At 43.2% G+C, this 19,676-nt stretch overlaps 1 protein-coding gene across 1 annotated transcript; it reads right to left on the bottom strand.

Moving 5' to 3' along the window:
• Window positions 1-457: 457 nt before the first annotated feature.
• SRP9 (signal recognition particle 9) lies at window positions 458-6,355 on the bottom strand. Its single transcript, XM_063124127.1, has 3 exons — window positions 6,205-6,355; window positions 4,879-4,947; window positions 458-1,824 (listed from the first exon to the last, which is right to left on the bottom strand). The coding sequence occupies exons 1-3, from the start codon at window positions 6,274-6,276 to the stop codon at window positions 1,705-1,707; spliced, it is 261 nt and encodes an 86-aa protein (XP_062980197.1). The 5' UTR covers window positions 6,277-6,355; the 3' UTR covers window positions 458-1,704.
• Window positions 6,356-19,676: the final 13,321 nt, after the last annotated feature.

Here is a 19,676-nt window from a genome sequence, read left to right as displayed (position 1 = left end):
GATGGGCAAAAGCAGCAATGGTTTCTGCTGCTCTTGCCTCACGACACTGTAGACAGGGAAATAATCCATGGAGCACGACAGACAACACAATAATCAACGGTTGTGCAGATAATCAACTCTGCACAGTGTTGATTATCAGAGTCGGTTATTTCATTTTTGCCCCACAGACAACACAATAGTCAATGGCAGACTATTTAGTCTACCGTTGACTATTGTGTCATCTGAACCCAGTCACAAATACTTTGGTAGGTGAGGACAGCCTGGCCTTTAAAATGGCCACAACAGCATAATAGTGAAAAATTAAACCATCAAGACTGAGCTTTTCTACAGTATACTAACCATAAAGAGTGAAAATGGCTTGACTTCAACTATATTGGAGTTCAGTTCACAATGAGGCACAAATAAATGTTTATATTAATAAAAATACTGGAACAGAAAACAATGGGCAAGGGGACAGTACTGGCAAGTCTTTTATTTGCTGATGTCATAATAGCACCAGAACTGATAGGAGGCTATATATCATGCTGTAGTAAATATACTAGAGTGCATCAACACACCTTGTAAGAAATTGCTTTCTAACATACTGGGACAATATCCAAAGACTGCTGTGTTGGTGAACAGTATGGCTAACTAAATTTAAAAAACCAGTATTAAACAGAACTCTTGTTTTCATTTGATGCAGTAAACACACATCCGTTCATAAGTGATATGTAATGTAGCTGCACAGCTTTCATTCTCTCTCTCGACGGCTGTATTTAACAGTATATAGCACTTTCCACAGAAATTTAGAGTTTGGTGACAATATCTTCATAACAAGAAATATTGAAAGCTCAAAAGGTGGTGGCTATATAGTCTATGGTATAGGATAGTCAGACAGTAACCTTGATGACAGCTATTTCCAAGTTGTTCAGGTGTTTTAGCTGCTTCAGATAATACCTGGGGTGGGGTGGGGGGAGAGAATAAGACATTCTGGATTAGACCCTATTTGCACTCTTAGCTCTTTCCTTTTGTCCAAAGTCTGGTTGATTCAGCAGCTTCTCAGTCACCAATCTCAAGCAGAGTACTGGATCTGTTGCCATGAACAATTGTCTGGCCCCAAAAGGGGATTTATTCCTCTGCAGATTTTATATGAATACTGAACAGCCAATAGATGTTGATGAATGTCAGGCCACTATCAGGTTTAAACAGAGCAAGCCAGTTACATGGAATGATTATCCATAGGCTTAGTCGTATTGCCAATTCTGTGTTTTGCCAATAATATATCCACATATTAATGTGTATTACATCCAGTTTCTACATTAATTGTCTTTCACTTTAGAAAACACAGAGACATACAATTCAAAAAGAATAAAAAGAAATCCCTCAAAGGAACAAACTTGTTTTCTCTTTTTTACGGAGCATGCTGAAGAATTACAAAAGAAAGTGTACAAATCTGGCGAAACCCACTTTTAACCTTTAGTATTTCCAGAAAAGGACATACATTCTCTTGCTCAAATTAAAAATAAATAAATAGAGGCTTTCAAATGAAAGCATATAAGTCTCCTAGCCACTTCGAAGTGGAGACTGAAAATCTTTACAAAACCCACTTTAGATTTTAATAATCCACTTGATGCCACCACACTTCTGTTCCAACGTTTTCCCAAATCCAAGCGATACTTTCCTCCTGTGAAATATAACTAGAGCATTCATTTTATTTCCAGATATTCAGTCTGTTTCCATGGCAACACTGCGGGATTCTTTGGCTACCATGAGTCGCATTAGTTGACTGTGGAATTTCTCAATCTTCTTTACATCTTGAGCCTGGTCTGTCCTATAGAGCAGACACTGAAAGAAAGATGGGTGAAGGGGGACTTAACAGGGTTTCTTTCAATTTATCTGAACCTCATTTTAATATTAGCTTACAATACAGACACCAAGAAAATACATTAGAGAATATTGCATTGCACAAGTAATAAGAGATTGTGCTACACAGAGTCAAACTGGATTTTATCCCCATATTTTTGAATACAGAACTGTATCTGCATAATATTTTTGGATTTGCAATGGAATTTAAATCTTTTGTATAACAACAGGCTTAGATCAGGGCACTGATGATTGCGAGGACAAAACTATTTATATAAGCAACAGAGCCAAATGCAGTAACTTGAGTTCAGTGTTACAAACAACTTTCAACCAGCACATATGTCACCCCATCAAGTGCACATTTACTGTAATCCTACCAAGTTGAATAACCGCCCAGAGAGCTTTGGCTATGAGGCTGTATATAAATGTAATAATAATAATAAATAGGACTTCCTCACTAGTGTGCATAGAAATTGTAGCCTAAGTATGAAAATAATGTAAAATACTATTGTAGCTAAACCAGGCATTAAGGATGAAAATTTAAACATATCACTTTTGTCATGAACTCAGGTTGCTCACCTTCAAGAGGCCATTAGTAGCCTATTTCCACTCCCCCACCCCTCATCTCAGTGCTTTCAGGGAAGTTAAGAAAGCTACCTTAGATTAGCCATTACTATAACGTTTGAAGCAAAGTTCTCTTTTTTACTTAGTGGAAGTAAAAAGGAGATATAAATTCTGTAGATTCTTCCCCCATTTAAAGAAAACCCTCTTCAACAGTGCAGTCCTATACATGTCTAATTGGAAGTACGCCCCACCAAGTTCAACAGACCTTACTCCCAGATAAGGATGTAAAGGATTGCCACCAAAGTGTATTTTTATATTCACCAATAGTCTTAAGACATAATTGATGGTGTTCAGACTAAAGCCATGCACTTATGAGCATGCAGTATTTAAGAGAGGCAAGATTCAGACTGTTGGCAGAAGAAAATCTCACAGTTTCTCTCTCTAACAGGATACTCATTCCAGCAAAAGGCCAAGCTCTAAAGATTTGTTTCAATTATTTTAGGGCCCGGTATATGGCCCTCAAGGCAGCTTACAATTAAAAGCAAATTTTAAAACTTTAAAACATCACCAACAGAATAAAGAGCAGGAGAGGATTTTTTAAAAACAGAGTGTGGAGCTAATACATTTAAAATAGTAAAAAGCCATACAGAATACTTTCTAGAGCCCAAGTAAAATTGAACAGAGAAGGGGCCAGCCTAATTGCCTATGGAAGAGAGTTCTACAGCAGGATGCTGCCACAGAAAAGGCACTACCCCATGCTCCCACCACCCTAACCTTTCCTGGTGGTGGGAAGCACAGAAGGGCCTCCAAAGAGAACTTTAAACTGTGGAGAGATTTTCATTTGGGGGAAGGTGGGTATGAAAGTTGGTGTGCTTTAGAACTAAGCTAACTGTGCAATCCCATGTATTTTTATTACAGTCCTACTGTATTCAATAGGGTTCAGTCCCTAGTAAGTGCATTTAGGATGTCAAAAGCTAATACACTTTAAAAGCCCAACAGCATAAAATCTGGAATAGAACAAGGATCGTTTAAAAAATGAAAGACATGTAGAACAAGGAATTTCATTTTGACCTTGTCAATATAGCAAGGTTTTTGGGAGAGAAGAGATTCTTGTTCTTTCTACAAATGTATTATAGATCTTGATTTTGCACAGGTCCAAGAAGAAAGGACCAATTCAGGACCAGTCAGCTTCATTATTCCATTTTGCTAAGATGAAGTATTTTCTTCCTATCTCTGTTCATTTTTCTCTCTCAGAATAGCTTCTCTGGTGCTATGTAACTGTCACTTGGAAATTGATAAGGCTTTTTTTACAGATGGGTCTAACAGCAGCTATTATCCAAAGCAGTTCAATAAAACAGTTCACTAGAACTACCATGTTCAGAGGCCATTACTTCCAAGCATCATTGGACTTGAACAACAGTAACAGCCATCACCTTCATGGGTCATTTCTGAGCATCCAGAAAAAATAATGTAAGAAGTGCCATGCTGGATCAGACTGAGGGTCCATCTAGTCCAGCACTGTTCACACAGTGGTCAACCAGCTGTTGACCAGGGACCAACAAAGCAGTACATGGTACAACAGCACCCTCCCACCCATGTACCCCAGCAACTGGTACACACGGGCTTACTACCTCAGATACTGGAGGTAGCACATAACGATCAGGGCTAGTAGCCACTGACAGCCTCCTCCAGGAATTTATCCAACTCCCCTTTAAAGCCATCCCATTTGGTGGCCATCACTACATCTTGTGGTAGTGAATTTCATAATTTGACTATGCGCTGTGTGAAGAAGTTTTTGTCCTGAATCTCCCACCAATCAGCTTTATGGGTTGACCCCAGGTTCTAGTATTTTGAGAGAGAGAGAAAAATGTCTGGCGGGCCATTGTTGGAAAGTAAAGCTGCACTAGATGGGACATACGAAAGAGTCGCATGTTTGCAAATAAACAGATTGTTACCTGTGTAACCAGAACTAGCAATCCTATCATCCAGAATGCCTAAACATTTAAACAGTTTTACACAAACACCTTTATATGTGCAATATATAGGAATTCCATCTGCCTAATAGTTTTATTTCACATGATGAACAGAATAGGCAGCAGAAGCATTAGTATTCCAAAAGTGAACATGTTAACTCTGAGACAAAGTGCTTCACACTCTTAATACTGTATCAAAGTGCAAAAGTTTTTCTACAAAAAAAAAAAAAAATTCTCTCACACTACTGTACCACAACCATACATGGAAGATGCCCCAATAGTCTCCCTATAATTTTGTTCGTTTTTATATAAACTGAAAAGCAGTAGAAAGCAGCTTCCTGCTTTGGCGGAGCATTGCCACTATGGAGAACCTTATCTCTTCTTCAGAAAGTGGAACAGCCTCCAGTATTGCTCTTCAGCTAAAACAAAATGCAAACAGCTCAGTTTGGTCCTTAAGAGGATTAAATATCAAGACTCACGCCATGGCCATTTTACTTACAACAACATCGTCTGTTACTTTGATGCACAGATTTCCATCACAGTGCCGATATTTGAGTACAACACGCACCTGAAATGACACATTTTACAGATAAATAGATAGTATCTATATGGCTATTGTGTTCATACAACAGTTTCAAAAACTGATAAAAGTATAATTCTTTAATCCAGTCTAGAAAAATATGTCTGCAAGAATTAGTAGCTGTTTCATTCTTTTTTACTAGTCCATCTTAGTCATTTGGCGCTGGAAAGGAATACACACAAGGTTAAACAAGTTCCCTGCCTGCTCAAAATTTCTACTTAATACAGGATCTGGACAAGTGGCTATTTATAATCTAACAGAATTACACAAAATATTTCAACAGTTCCCTTTATTTAGTTCAGTAAAGGAACTCTCATCTAACCACTACCAATTGGAAAAAACAAACCACTAGAACCAATTACGTAGATAAGCCCTAGAAAATGTGGCATGTGCAGATTAGAGTTTGAACTCTTAATTAAATAAGACAGCACATCTTATGGAAGTGGTATGGGACTTGTGATCTCCAGATGGTGCTGACCTGCAACTCCCATCAACCCTACCTAGCACAGTCAATGGTGAGAAATGATGGGAGCTGTAGACCAAAACACATGGAGAGCCAATGTGTTCCATGTGGCTACATTTAATAGAACTCAAGATACACCTACAACTATTGCTTCTTAGGGATGAGCCTTTGATCACCTATAATGATAAACCAGTAAGAGAACATATAATCATTCATCCCCAAAAGAGCTTGTTCTGACCATAAAGATTTAATCTCAAATATGTTCCTGCGTGTCTATTTGTAAGGAAGTGGGACAGCCTCCAGTATTGCTCTTCAGCTAAAACAAAATGCAAACAGCTCAGTTTGGACCTTAAGAGGATTAAATATCAAGACTCACACCATGGCCATTTTACTTACAACATCGTCTGTTACTTTGATGCAATATAGTCATGTGTCCAGAGGTGCAATGAGTTACAAAACCCCACAACTTTGGGTAGGTTTCTTTCTGCAAGTATTTTAAGTATTCCCTCGGTCAGAAGCTGGAAAAACAATTTCACAAGCCAATTCAAATGCAAAAAAGCCAGGCATCGTTACTTTTAAAACAGCTATATTGAGTCACAATTTCGAGGTCACTAGGACTTGGGCGTTTTATTCACGCCAACCAAAAATTATGTAATAGGAGCCAGGCACGACGCATCCATCCGTTCCATCCCATTTGCCCCTACAGCTCTTGGAGCAAAGCCTGTTCGGCCTTTCCCAGCGAGACCCTGTTTCCCATATCCCGAGCAGGCTCTGCCAAGTACCTTCATAGGGTCGGACAAGTAGAGCTTCTCAGCAGCGCGGGTAAACTCCTCCCAAGTCTGATAATGCGGCATGGCGGACTCACTTCCACCCAGACCGGGAATGTACAGCTCAGCGCTCCCCAGAACAAGCAAGCAAGATGGCGAGACGGGCCGGACCTGAACAACGAGTCATGCCGTTGGGTGAATCGGAGATTCTCACCAATAGCGGGGCGTGTTGTTCAAAGGTCTCTTTCTCCCGTTCCCCCCACTTCCGGCTCCAAGGGGCAGGAAGAGGGAGAGAGAGAAAGAAATGCTGCCATAGAGAGAACATAACCGGTTTCCGGAGTCCAGGTGCACGCGGGCATGAGCTGTGCTCGCAGCGCCCCCTGATGGTCTAGGGGGGCGAAACCTCCAGCGCGGCCGCAAGCCCTTGCCATTAAAAAGCGGCGAAGGCCCTGTCATTTTTTTGACAAAGACGCAGAGGGGATCATTGCCCAGCGCTCTGCCCAATCAGAAGGATTTCGTTTCGTCGCCCTACCGACACGCTCAGCCATTTTTCTACATCGGAGTCCTATGTTACGTGTCTTCCCTCCACGCCCGTATTTATATGTTAAAAGAGGGGAGGGAAAAGAAAACACATCGGAGTTTCTTAAATGATTCATTGATTACCATGAACATCAGAGCTGCGTTGTGAGGGTTCGTTCGCTTTCTGTACCGTTTGGGATTCTAACACGCATTTAGAATCTTCGGGTGAGAGCGCGTCTGAATTGGGAAGCGAGGCTAAAATTGGCATCTTGAACATAAGAACTTAAGAAGTGCCCTGCTGGATCAGCCCAAGGGCCCATCTAGTCCAGCACTCTGTTCGCACAGTGGCCAACCAGCCATCGGCCAGGGATGAATAAGCGGGACGTGGTGCAACAGCACCCTCCCGCCCATATTCCCCAGCAACTGGTGCACACAGGCTTATTGCCTCGAATCTGGAGATAGCACACAACCATCAGTGCTAGTAGCCATTGATAGCCTTTGCATCCAGGAATATATCCAACCCCCTTTTAAAGCTATCCAGATTGGTGGCTATCACTACATCTTGTGGTAGTGAGTGCCATAATTTAACTGTCTGTACTGTGTGAAGAAGTACTTCCTTTTATTTGTCCTGGATCTCCTACCAATCAGTTTCATGGGATGACCCCAGGTTCTAGTATTTTTATAGAGGGAGAAAAATGTCTCCCTATCTGCATTCTCCATACCACGCATACTTTTTGTACACCTCTGTCATGTCTCCCCTTAGCCTCCTTTTTTCCAAGCTAAACAATCCCAGATGATGTAACCTTCCCTCCTAGGGGAGATGCTCCAGCCTCTTAATCATTTTAGTTGCCCTTTTCTGCACTTTTTCCAGCTCTATAATATCCTTTTTTAGGTGTGGTAACCAGAACTGTACACAGTATTCTAAGTGTGGTCGCACCATAGATTTGTATAAGGGCAGTATGATACTGGCTGATCTTGGTGCACTACAGCAGAGGTACGCAGATGTTAAGGTAGATTGAGATCTCTGGGTGATTTGCAGTAGATCACCAGGAGTCTCTTGACTCCCAGTGGTCTAACAACAAATAACTTTTGAACTTGATTCTGTCAGTGATCTTAACTTCCTGTGCTGAGCACACGCCCAGAATATGCACCATGTTCTTTAGTCTGCCTGCCTGCCTGAGTTGTTATTTTGCAGTAGCTCCAGTTGGTGGATCTCAGGATTATAGTTGTTTGTTTGTTTTTTAAGGATTAGTAGATTCCACAAGCTTGATGTTAGCCTAACCTTCTCTAATCCTACACTCAAATGAAACTGGAAGCCTTTCTATTGGGGCTAATGGACAATCAGTTGAAAGAGAAGGGGGAACTTTGTTTTTGTAAATGACAACGGCAGCGAGATTATTATATGCACAGAAGTGGAAAAATGAAACAATGCCAACAATGCAAGAATACATATTGAAGATATTAGAGTTGGCAGAAATGGCAAAACTTACAGCAATAATTACAAATAAATCAACAGACACATTTATATCGGAATGGAAACCATTGATAGAATTTTTGCAAGAGACAGAGAAAAACAATGTGTTTGTCTGTGAATTCAATGTATGAGATATAGTTAACTTAGAAGAAAGAAAAGAATTTTAGTATCGTCTTAAATGTAATTAAACAAAGAGAGAATCTAATTCACAGTTTTGATGTGTAGAGAGCCGAAAATACACCTTAACCTTGTTGAGCTTTATCACACCAGCATTATACTGTGCAATCACTGCTAATTGCATGCAAAGGACTGCGAACTGCATGCAAAGGAGGGCAACCAGGATGATCAGGGGTTTGGAAACAAAGCCCTATGAAGAGAGACTGAAAGAATTGGGCATGTTTAGCCTGGAGAAGAGAAGATTGAGGGGAGACATGATAGCACTCTTCAAATACTTAAAAGGTTGTCACACAGAGGAGGGCCAGGATCTCTTCTTGATCATCCCAGAGTGCAGGACACGAAATAATGGGCTCAAATTACAGGAAGCCAGACTCCAGCTGGACATCAGGAAAAACATCCTGACTGTTAGAGCAGTACGACAATGGAATCAGTTACCTAGGGAGGTTGTGGGCTCTCCCACACTAGAGACATTCAAGAGGCAGCTGGACAACCATCTGTCAGGGATGCTTTAGGGTGGATTCCTGCATTGAGCTATTCTATGACTCTATGATTCTATGACTCATAAGTTTTTAACCTTATAATCTGCTTTGATTGTGAAGTACTCCCATGCATCCTGCCTTAATTGTGCAATAAAGCAAAAAAGATTCGCCGTATTTAGCCCCTACTTTTTGAGCGTATCTTCCGAGCCACCGCTGGGGCGCAGGAGCAGGATGTTAAAAAAATGCCTACATCTGTGTAAGCTTTAAAGATAAAGACACCAAAATTGGCACAGTAATAGATATTAGGGAGAGCTTTAAGCATACCAAATTTGAATTGAATTGGGTCATCTGTTTTTTATTTTTTATTTTTTACATTTCCCCCCCTTTAAACTCACTTCCTGGTATGCAAAGGATCGCTGTCGCCCAGTAGCAAAAAACAACAGCAACAGCGAAAGCTTAGTGCCACGGGGATAATCCGAGGGAAGCAGGTACATGGGATGAAGCTTGTTGTGTGTATTCTTTTGTTCTTTTGTTGTTTCCCCCTCTTTTTCTTTTTCCTTTTCTTTTTCTTCTTATTAGATATGATGTCTGTATCTAATGCTTTTAGGCAATGTATGTTCACGAAATAATAATAATAAAAGTTTTTTTAAAAAAAAGAATGGGAGGGAGGGGAGAGAGGGAAGGGGCAGTATGGAGTCAGCCGCCACTGCCGGGAGAACAGGGGAGCAGGGAGGAACAGGGCAGCTGGCTCTCCTCCCTCTGAGCTCGCTCTGGCTGCCCCATTACTCTCCCCCTCCCCCAGTTCTTTTTTTAATCTTTAGATGTGAAGGTGCGCATCTAAAGATTAAAAATAAAAACAAAAACAGTTGAGGGGAGGGGGACGGGGCAGCCAGAGCGAGCTCAAAGGGAGGAGAGCCGGCTGCCTCGTTCCTCTCTCCCCTCCCCACAGTTAGCTGTAAATGCGATCCTTCGCATTTACAGCTAAACAAACAAAACCCCACACTTTTCCCATTAAAAACCCCACACTTACCAGAGAAGAGGTGGGCGGTTGCTCCCTGGCGCCTCTGGAAACCATCAACTGTGCTTCTCCCCATATAGATGTTGGGAAGGAGCGTCAGTGCATCTGCACCCGGGCTCATGCTACCAGGCGCAGCAGTATGGAAGTCGTATAGACGAGGGCGTGGTTGCTTGAGGCAGCTGATTTGGGGTGTCATGAAAAGGCAGCAAATTCTTAATTATGTAATATATTGTTATTATTGTGTTTTTACTCCCACGAAGAGTTCCTTGTGAAATTTTCAGCCTTAGGTGCCAAAATAACATGAAAAAAGTTTACAGCATTGGGGATTGTTTTGCTTAGAACAAAGGCAAGTAAAGGGAGACATGACAGAGGTGTCCAAAATTATGCATGGTGTGGAGAAAGTGGATAGGGAGCCATTTTTTTCCCTTTCTCATAATACTAGAATTTGGGGTCATCCCATGAAGCTGATTGGTGGGGGATTCAGGGCTGAGAAAAGGAAGTCCTTCTTCACAGAGCGCGTAGTTAAACAATGGATTTCATTTCCACAAGATGTAGTGATGGCCACCAATCTGGATGGCTTTAAAAGGGGTTGGACAAATTCCTGGAGAAGGTCATCGCTGGCTACTAGTCCTGATGTTATATGCTACCTCCAGTATCAGAGGCAGTTGCACACATGTCCTGTTTGTGGTTTTCCAGTGGGTGTCTGGTTAACCACTGCATGGACAGAATGCAGGACTAGCTGGACCTTTGATCTGATTCAGCATGGCTCTTCTTACACTCTTATGCAACCTGATCAACTTTGAGTATTATGCAACATGACTTTGCCATTTGCTTTTCTCAGACAGCAAAATCTCTGGAGGTGGCCATGGCAGAGAGTCCCCCTGCTCCATCCATAGGACATATGTCTGACACATCAGCAATAGTTACAGTGAGACACATTCCCAAAAAGTATCTGACTGCCTGCAAGGATCTGCCCCTACCTTCAGAAGGTTGACAGCGCCTCAACTGTTAGAGACACCTAACCTTTTTCCACCCAATGATACTGCTGTCTGCATGACTGATGCTGATATTGGACAGCCATGATATAAGGGAAACATGGTTAAAGCAGGATGGGGGGATGATGGGGGGTGGGTGAAATAAGGAGTGCCAGGTGGGTGTGGAAAACCAGTTTAGTGGGTTAAGGTACTAGCATTGGGCATCTTACAGCACAAGCTGTCACATAATGTGTGGCCTTACCTCAGGGGTGGGAAACCTTGGGTCTGGGAGCCAGATCTGTCCCATTTGGGGTCCCCAGAGGACCCCACCCCCTTTCTCCCAACCACTTATCATTTGGTGGTTTCCCAGCTTTTGCACAGTTCTCTCCCCCACCTCCCCCATGCTAAAAGGTCAAAGTACCTGTCCTAAGACTTAATTACTGGCAGTAAAACCTTTAAGCTACAATGCACTGGCATTCATTTTGTTTTCAGGCCTGCCTACCCCTGGTATGCACACACACCCTCCCCTGACAGCCTCTCTGAAACTGAATTTGGCCCACAGCTGAAAGAGGTTCCCCACCCTGCCCTACATACAAAAAGGGACTGGGGCCATGGTTACCATGGAAGCCATTCCATGTGATGGAAGCCAGCCACTCAGTGTTGGTCCATGGTAAGTAAGGTTATGTTTACCCATCTATATCACTGGGACACCACTGGTTGGTACTATATAAACATTGCCATTGCTGCACACCATAGATATGAGTGAACACAAATGCCTGTTGAGGTGTTCACAAAGCCTAGTTGATTTGTGTTTCAAATAAGCTGTTCAAACTCTTAGCAGCTCTCTTGATAAACATGGTTTGAGGAAAATTTGGAGAAGCTGTTAGCTGCCTTTGTGTACATCCAAGAGAGGGCAAGGCTGGGGATGGGGTGTCTATATGATGACACATTGGCACCACGAGCCCCCAAACCCTTCCACTTGCGCTCCTGTGGGCTTGTCCCCATGGCAAGAAGCTAGTGTGAGGTTTGCTTCAATCAGAGGAGGAGGAGGAGGAGGAGGAGCCATTGCAGCTCCGTGCGCTGCCACGTGAGTGCCACTGCACATCCACACATTCCCCCCTCCCATCTTTTTCCAACCTGGGGCTTTCCCCGCCAAGTGTTCCTGCCCTCTCCACTGTGCTCATAAGCACCTGCAGCTGCTAAACATTAGAGCACACAATTCCAAAGAATTGTATGCCTAGTTCCACGTGCCAGTGGTAGTTTTAGATTTCAGTATCCCTTCCAGACATGTGGAAAATTCTTTCTTCTCTTTTCCTTTTCTTTCTTTCTTTCTTTCTTTCTTTCTTTCTTTCTTTCTTTCTTCCTTCCTTCCTTCCTTCCTTCCTTCCTTCCTTCCTTCCTCCCCCCCCTTTTTTTAAAAAAAGAGGAGAGACATTTCAAAAGCAGTTTCCTCAGCCCACATACCTCCCTTTGCTGCCGGAGGAAGCGCGCAGAGGCGTTCCAGCAGCCATTTGGCTCGCTGGCCCACCCCCTCCTCCCTGTCTGGCTAATGGCGACCAATCAGGGATCGCCATTGGCTGGGACATGTCTGGAGCATGGCAACAGGTGGTGATGCACCATCATTGCTTTGTTCAACTGGAAAAAGTCCCCAACTTTCTAAATTTGGAGCTTCAGGGGAAAGCCCTGGGATGGCTCTTCAACGGTTGCTGCGTTGTATCAATGACCAAGCACCACTGTGGAGCCACCCTGGGGCTTTCCCCTTGTATAGACAACCCTCAAGGATCAGTGCCAGCTCCAGGTTATGTGGGACCTTGGCCAAGACCCCTTCGATGGGCAGTGAGATGACCTTCTCACGTCATTGTCACCAGTTGCCGTTGTAGCTCATCTTCATTCTCATGATTGCTACCACTTGCTTGTTTGGCAGGTGGAGAGATGGCAAGCAAGTAGGCAGTGGCATCTGCTCCTTCTCCTCACCACCACTGGGTTTTTTTGGGATCAGAATGAGAGACAGGTGAGTAAGGGTGCCCAATCATGCCTACCTTGGACGCCAGCCCTGCTGGGGATGGGGCAGGGATGTGGGAGAGAAAGGAGGCTGAGAAAGGGTGGACATTTTGGGAAGACTGGCACACATTCTGAAGGCAAGATACTTTTCTGTTGCTCAGCTTATTAAAACTAGCAAACAGACAAAATTATTATGTTGGTTTTTGGGGGGCATGGAATGGTCTTATTTTAAACTTGCTTCAACATTTCCCAAGCAAGAAGACCCCTTATTAAGCAAGAACATGGCCTTCTCCAGAGGAAAAACATCTTTTTCTTCTTCTTTTAAAAAGCAGGTTTTCTCTTCTGCCGAGAGATGCTTCATACCCAGCCACAGCTATTTCAAAGGCTTGACTCTGAGGAGACACTGTGGCTTAGTCTGAAGCTGAAATGAAAGCTGCATGCTTCAGCAAAAGGCTGGAGGTCAAACAATGATAAGAGATCCCACATTTCCTAAATTCAGTTAATGCTGGTTAAAATTCATTTGGAAAAACTGCAGGGGAAATATGTTAGTTTTTCTGTAGATTTAGAGATGTGTCATAGATGTTGTCCAATCCTTACAAAAACAGCAAGGATTCTCCTTTGTTTCTGCCCATGCTTTAAGAAAAACTTATATAAGTGCCCTCACATAACAAGCAAAAATAGCAGCCTTCTATTATCTGCCTTAAGGGGATGCACTTAAAACCCAGAAGTTCCTGATCTGAATGGCAATGGAAGCTGCTGTTTTAGATTAGTAGAAATGAGCAGGCCTCAGTGGTGTATGGCCAAGTAAACAAGTAGCAAAGCAACCCACAGAATAGCTCAGCAAATAAGGAGTTGGATTATGCAGAACAGCAGCTCTGGGCTCTGGCTAGAAGCAAATAAGAAAGTGCAAAGCATGATGGGATTACTGGCCACAGAAGGATGGGCTGTGGATCAAAAGGGGGTATTGTGGGACAGATGTGTTGTTCTTTTTCAGCCACTAAAGCAAGCTAGTATTGTTACTTAAGGTGTCAGCCTTGGGATGGAAGAATGTTTCAGTGAACTATGCTGCTTATGTTTAATAACAAATTTTCAGTGCTGGTCGCTTCTGTGTGGTGCTGGGTATTGTACCAGCACAGGGGTAGGCAACCTAGCACTCTTCAGATGATTTGGACTGCAACTCCCATAAACCTCAGCCCCCATAGCCAATGGTATGGGATTATGGGAGTTGTAGCCCAAAACATTGGGGGAGGGGATAACCAGCTTACCTCCTGTGGAGGGCACTAGGTTGTCTACCCCTATGCACCACCACACAAAAGTGACCTACACTGACAATCTGTTTTTAAACACAATGTCAGGTGTAGGTACAAGGTTAGATTTATTGTTAGGAATTAGTTTGAGAATGTCAGTTGTTCTCTGCAAGCTTATCTATGTAAGAAGTTCCCATGGGAGTAGCTTTCACCAGCATTTAAGGCCTATTCAAAGCCACTTGACAGACAGGTCCCCTGACCTGTAAACCATGCCCACGTGCCAAGAGGGCGGGATGTTACAACCTACTTCGAAGAGCGCCCCCCCCCCACCTTTTCCAAACCACTCTTAAGTTCCCAGAGAACCAACAGCTTCAAGGCCGAGAGACAGGGAGTGAACAAGCTACTCCCATGGGAAACTTCTTACATAGCTTGCAGAGAACATCTGACATTCTCAAACTAATTCCTAATAAATCTAACCACTAGGTACAAGGCCAGCCTTGTACTTATACCTGACACATAAGCAGCATATTTCAGTGAAATACTTCCCCACCCCCACAACTGACACCCTGAGTATCAATGCTAGCTTGCTTTAGTGGCCAAGTCAGACTACATCTTACACAGAAAGGTATGCAATAGCCTGGTGGCCTTTTTTTTTGCAGAAATGCCCAGCAGGAAGGGAAGAGGTTGTGAGGGTGGTTTTAATGTTGGTTGTATTGTTTTAATTGCTGTTTTGTTGCTTTTAATATTTTATGTGTTTTATTGTTGTAAGCCACCTTGTGAGGGCTTCTGCCCTGAAAGGCGGCTAAGAAATGTTTTAAACAAACAAACAAACAAACAAAGTAGGTAGACCCTGAAGCCTTTCCCTGTTTCAAATCCTCTGGATCCTCCCTTCCCCCTCAAGCTTAGTTTGTCACTTTTTAGGAACAAGGGAGCTGCCTCAAACTGTGGAAATCACATTAAGGGGAAATCACGTTGCTTACCTGGGGCGTTTGTGCTTCCTGCTTTTTGGCGTGATTGTTATGGGCTTCATTACACAGATGGAGAGGAGCTACGACATGGTTTGAATTAAATACTTCCCCTCCATTCAGTTCCATTTGGTTCCATTGGGACAGCATCATCTAGTGGCAGAAGATCCCACTTCTTTTTCAGATGTTGCCACACAGGCAAACAGAAATAAATCATTCAGTGATTTCTTCTCCAAGCCCCCCCCCCCCACCAGTCATCCCTTTTCTCTGTAGGAAAAAGCTCTTATCTCTGAGCACGAGCTGATCAGAGATCATAGCAGTTCCCTGCTGAGCAAGGGAGCCTTTTTCAGTGACCAGTCAAAAGAATCCCTGCCATCCCAGGGAGAATGTTGGTGGGAGAGGGGAGAATAAAAGGTAAGAGGGGATGGTGTTTTAAAAAGCGGCATGTCCAGCAGCTTTGTAGGCTGGATTACAGAACAATGCAGCCTCTATTGGACTCACGGGCAGGAAGTTCCCTGCCCCTGCTCTAAAGTTAGACTAGAAGTAAATCTAACGGGGAACAGCTGAGGTCATTATCAGACTAGGGTTTTATTGCATGCTCATTACTGGGCACTCAAGGATTTTCGCGGGTCCCTCTCACAACATTGTCTGCCTCCCGTGCGCCTTCTGCCCCCTTCTAGCCTTCTTTGTGCAACAAAAAGAGCCCCGGTGAGTCCGTATTATTTTTAAAGATTGAAGTTGCCGCCATCTCCTGCTGTGTGCAGGAGAAGCGGCACAATAAAGATGGCCCCTAAATGTATCGAGCAACAAAAGCGAGGGCAGAGAAGCGTCAGTAGGCAAGCGTGATTTCCCCTGTCTGATGGAGCTCTGAGGCAGGGGACATTACAGGGGAATATCAATAGCTGTGGGAATTACATATACTACCTTTCACTTCCTGATTCTTGCTTATATATGTAATAACTATTTCTTTGGTAAATATGAGTTTGAAAACATGTCACATATAGTTGCTGACATTGATATCAGCATTAAAAGTACAAGTAAAGTTCTACAACAGACTAGCCTTGCCCAACCTGGCACCCTCCAGATGTGTTAGAGTACAACTCCCTTTTATGCTGGTTGGGGAATGCTGGGAGTTGTAATTTAGCAAATCTGCAGGGCACTAGGTTGGGGAAAGCTGTGATACACTTTAACAGTACTGAATGAAAGTGGCTTAAAAATCACAACATCTGTGGGGAAATCTTAGAAAGTGGAGCTACATCTGGGCTGGTTCCAGTTTTGAGGAAGGCCTGGGCAAAGTGCCGTCTGCTGGCAGGCCCTCTCGAAGGGCAGAGGTAGTAGCAGCAACAAGTGCTTTGCTGTGATGATCACACAGCTGAGTTTAGGTGAGCTGCCCAGGGCATTATGGGACATAAAAATTGCAGCCAACCAATGCCTATTCATTAGGGCTGACAGTGTGGGAGAGACTCCTTGGCTGGCTGCTATTCAAAGAAAGAGGAGGGTCCACAAATAACCATCTAGCTAGAAGTAATCATGTAGCTGGAAATAATTTTAGATATATAGATAGATGTAGCTCACTCAAGGCTCAAACCTCTGCTTAAGCTGTATATTAGGTCTTGCAGTGGAGGCTGGTGGCTTCGATGTCAGTGGGGTTGTGAATCCAGTCCGGGTTTCAGTCACAACTCAAAAGGAGCTATCCAAAGTGCATCTTGGAGAGCTCATTTACGGCGTGTTCAGATGACAGGCTAACCCACCGTGGATAACTCAAAAACGCTATCCACTGTGGCTTAAAGTTTTCATGTGCTGGGAGATGTCTCTCCCCACGATGGGCAGAGTACCCACACCCTCTACCCGCCTTCTGCAGGAGGGTTAGCAAGCTGCCTACGTAGTTCCCATGTTGTCTGGTGGGAACTCCATGGTTTGGGGGCTTGTTTCAGAGGAAACAAAAAATGGCAGCGACCATAGAATCTGCCAGCAAGAGCGAAGGCAATGTCCAGTGATGCTCTTGTCACTGTGGACTTTCCCTCTGGTTGGCAGCCATTTTTCTCATAACGGAGGTATTGCCAGGCACTCATTTGGGCATGGAAAATGGTGGGATGCATAGTTAAATTGTGCTGAGGAGTTACGGGTAACTATGGAAGGAGGTAGCGGAACCATGTGGAGCTGCGTGGTTCTGCGATCATGTGATTGGCCTGCTTGTCATGGCTATGTTACCCCTTCCCTCTACCCTCCCACTCTCCATGCGCATCTGAACAGGGCCTTAGAGTTCTGATTGAAACTCAGAGCGGATTCACCGCCTCACTGATATCAGAGCCAGCAGCCTTCACTGAGGCCTTGGCACATTCTGGCTGAACATTTGGGTCTGGCTCCCCTAATCTGAACAGCCGGCTCATCACTCACACCTAGGGCTTGTCTATATAGCCTGTTTAGCACATATTTGCATTTTAGGTTACATGACGCAGCCGTCCATTTGCTGCAGTGCTGAGTTTTTAACCCAATAATGCGCATCTTCGCATTCGCAATTTACCGCAACTTTTAGATCATGTCCGAGTTTTCACTGCATTATGGCTATGTGTCTTTGGGGGAGTTAAATCAGATTTTGACATGTGGGTGGAGCTTTGAGGGTAGGACAACGTGATTGGCTGATTTCCCAATTTCGCACCAATCGGCTGCCTCGTTTGTTCACGCCGATTTTAGTTTGTAGTCTCTCTGCGGAGCTCCACAGAGAAAGCTTCTTAAAATAAATTTGTTTCTGTATTTATATACTTATTGCATTTCTGTACCGCCCAATATGCGAAGCTGTCTGGGCGGTTCACAAAAAAAAGGGGAGGGGGAAACAAGCAGCCAGACGAAAGATATGTGTTCTGCTGCCTTGTTCCTTTCCCTCTGTAGCCTCATTCCTTTCCCTCTGCTTCCTCGTTCCTCCCCCCCACACTCCCAGTTTGTGTGTTATATGAATCTGTGGAGCTCCGCATATAAAATTTATAGCTTCGCTCCTCTCTCCTCCATAGCGTCATATCATTGTACATGCAATAAGGCGCATGTGCGCATTTATAACTCACTATAAAAATAAATAAATTCAGAAAATAAATTGGTGTTGCTGGTGCAGTGTGACGCTCTTTACCTACATTCGAATCATCGAAAATTTGGGTTTATATTTAATGAGGAGCAATCCCGTTATTGTATAGATGGGGGCCTGGATGAAAAACACATTCTGAAAGAAGTTGTCTCTAATCCCAGCACAAAGAGGCTGCTTGGATTGATTCAGTGACAAGAGATACTCAGCACATAGTCAGAGAATATTACTTCACGTTTCTATGACTGTATTATTAATGATTTTGCATATGATGTAAAGGTTGAGTTTAATCATTGTATGTAGTTGTGCAAAGTTGCTACTAAGCAGTAATGCCAATTCATTAATTTCACTTAGGCTGGGGTATGCTGGGAGTTGTAGGACTTTTTTTTCTCCTAAACATCCATAGCATTGCACCATTATACAGTGAATTTTATAGCACCGTTAAACCTATACAGACAGCAGTAAAGAGTCCTTTATTACGATCTTCACAAGGGATTATCTTCCAAAACAATAGTGGAGCTTCTAATCTGAGCTGTCTTTGCATAGTTTAATCCATTTATACTTTTGGTATCAGTACATCCAAGACTCAAAAGCCAGGAATAATGCTTTCTGGAAAGAGCAAGTATAGGAGGGAGGAAAGCATTTGAACATTAGTTCCCCACTTTCCCCCCCTTAAATGTTTTATAGAATTATTCCAAATGTACATGATGTGAGAATGACAAAAAGAGAATTTATGAACAAACACAGAAGGATTGATTCTCCACTATATTAAAGGAGGAGTGGAAATAAATGATAGAAGGGTATCCTGCAACAAAAGGCTGGGGTATGGAGTCTCCTTTTCATTGTTAGAGCTGGTCAGCTATGCCCACTTAGAATACTCCATTCCGTTTTTCCTTTCACTTGACTTTCCATACCCCATCTAATTCTCAGTTAACATTTTATGGCCAATGAGCACACAGTCTTTATTAATCTATTTTGGAGGTTTCTCTCTTGGAGAAGAAACCTCTCTCTTCCCTCCTAACCTCAGTGTTCCCCCAAGCTTATTGTTTGTCTTGGCTACATAAGGAATAGCACTCACACCTGAAAATTGGAATAGAAGGCACAGGTTTAACAAAGTATTGCAATGTGGAGTGCTGCTGTTCAGCCAATCAGCCACACCTTCTTCCAGGATACCCCATTCCTTTCCCTCTCCCTCTCATTTTCAGTCTCCCCAATCTCCTCTTTTTTAAGAGCAGGGAAAATAGGGGTATTATTCCTGAAAGCTTTTTTTAAAAAAAGAGAGGCATTTTCCTACCTGTGTATTTGTGCTATTCTGCTATAGTACAGTGTCACCTAGAGCTTATGTAGCAGAAAAGCAGGGAAGGAAAAGCTCTTTATGTAGAGCTCAGATCTCAGTTCTGTGACAAAACCAACAGTAGATACAGTGATTAACAGCCTCATGTAGAAAAGCTATTAATTTTGACTTTACATGAATACAAATGCATTTAGACTGATCATCATGAATGTGCTCAGAAGACTATCTACAGCTGTCACACCCATTCCCCAGAATTGCAGTTCTCA

This window comes from Elgaria multicarinata, chromosome 4 (genome assembly GCF_023053635.1).
Source record: "Elgaria multicarinata webbii isolate HBS135686 ecotype San Diego chromosome 4, rElgMul1.1.pri, whole genome shotgun sequence".
NCBI classification, from domain to species: Eukaryota; Metazoa; Chordata; class Lepidosauria; order Squamata; family Anguidae; genus Elgaria; species Elgaria multicarinata.
The sequence above is the reverse complement of the archived record's forward strand: the minus strand, read 5'-3'. Positions and strand labels throughout refer to the sequence as shown.

Coding starts and splice junctions, on each gene's coding strand:
- SRP9 (XM_063124127.1), bottom strand. CDS start 6,276: ATGCCGCATTATCAGACTTGGGAGGAGTTTACCCGCGCTGCTGAGAAG. Junction 4,948..6,204: donor ACTTGTCCGACCCTATGAAG/GTACTTGGCAGA, acceptor GTGTCATTTCAG/GTGCGTGTTGTACTCAAATA. Junction 1,825..4,878: donor AAGTAACAGACGATGTTGTT/GTAAGTAAAATG, acceptor TCTTTCTTTCAG/TGTCTGCTCTATAGGACAGA.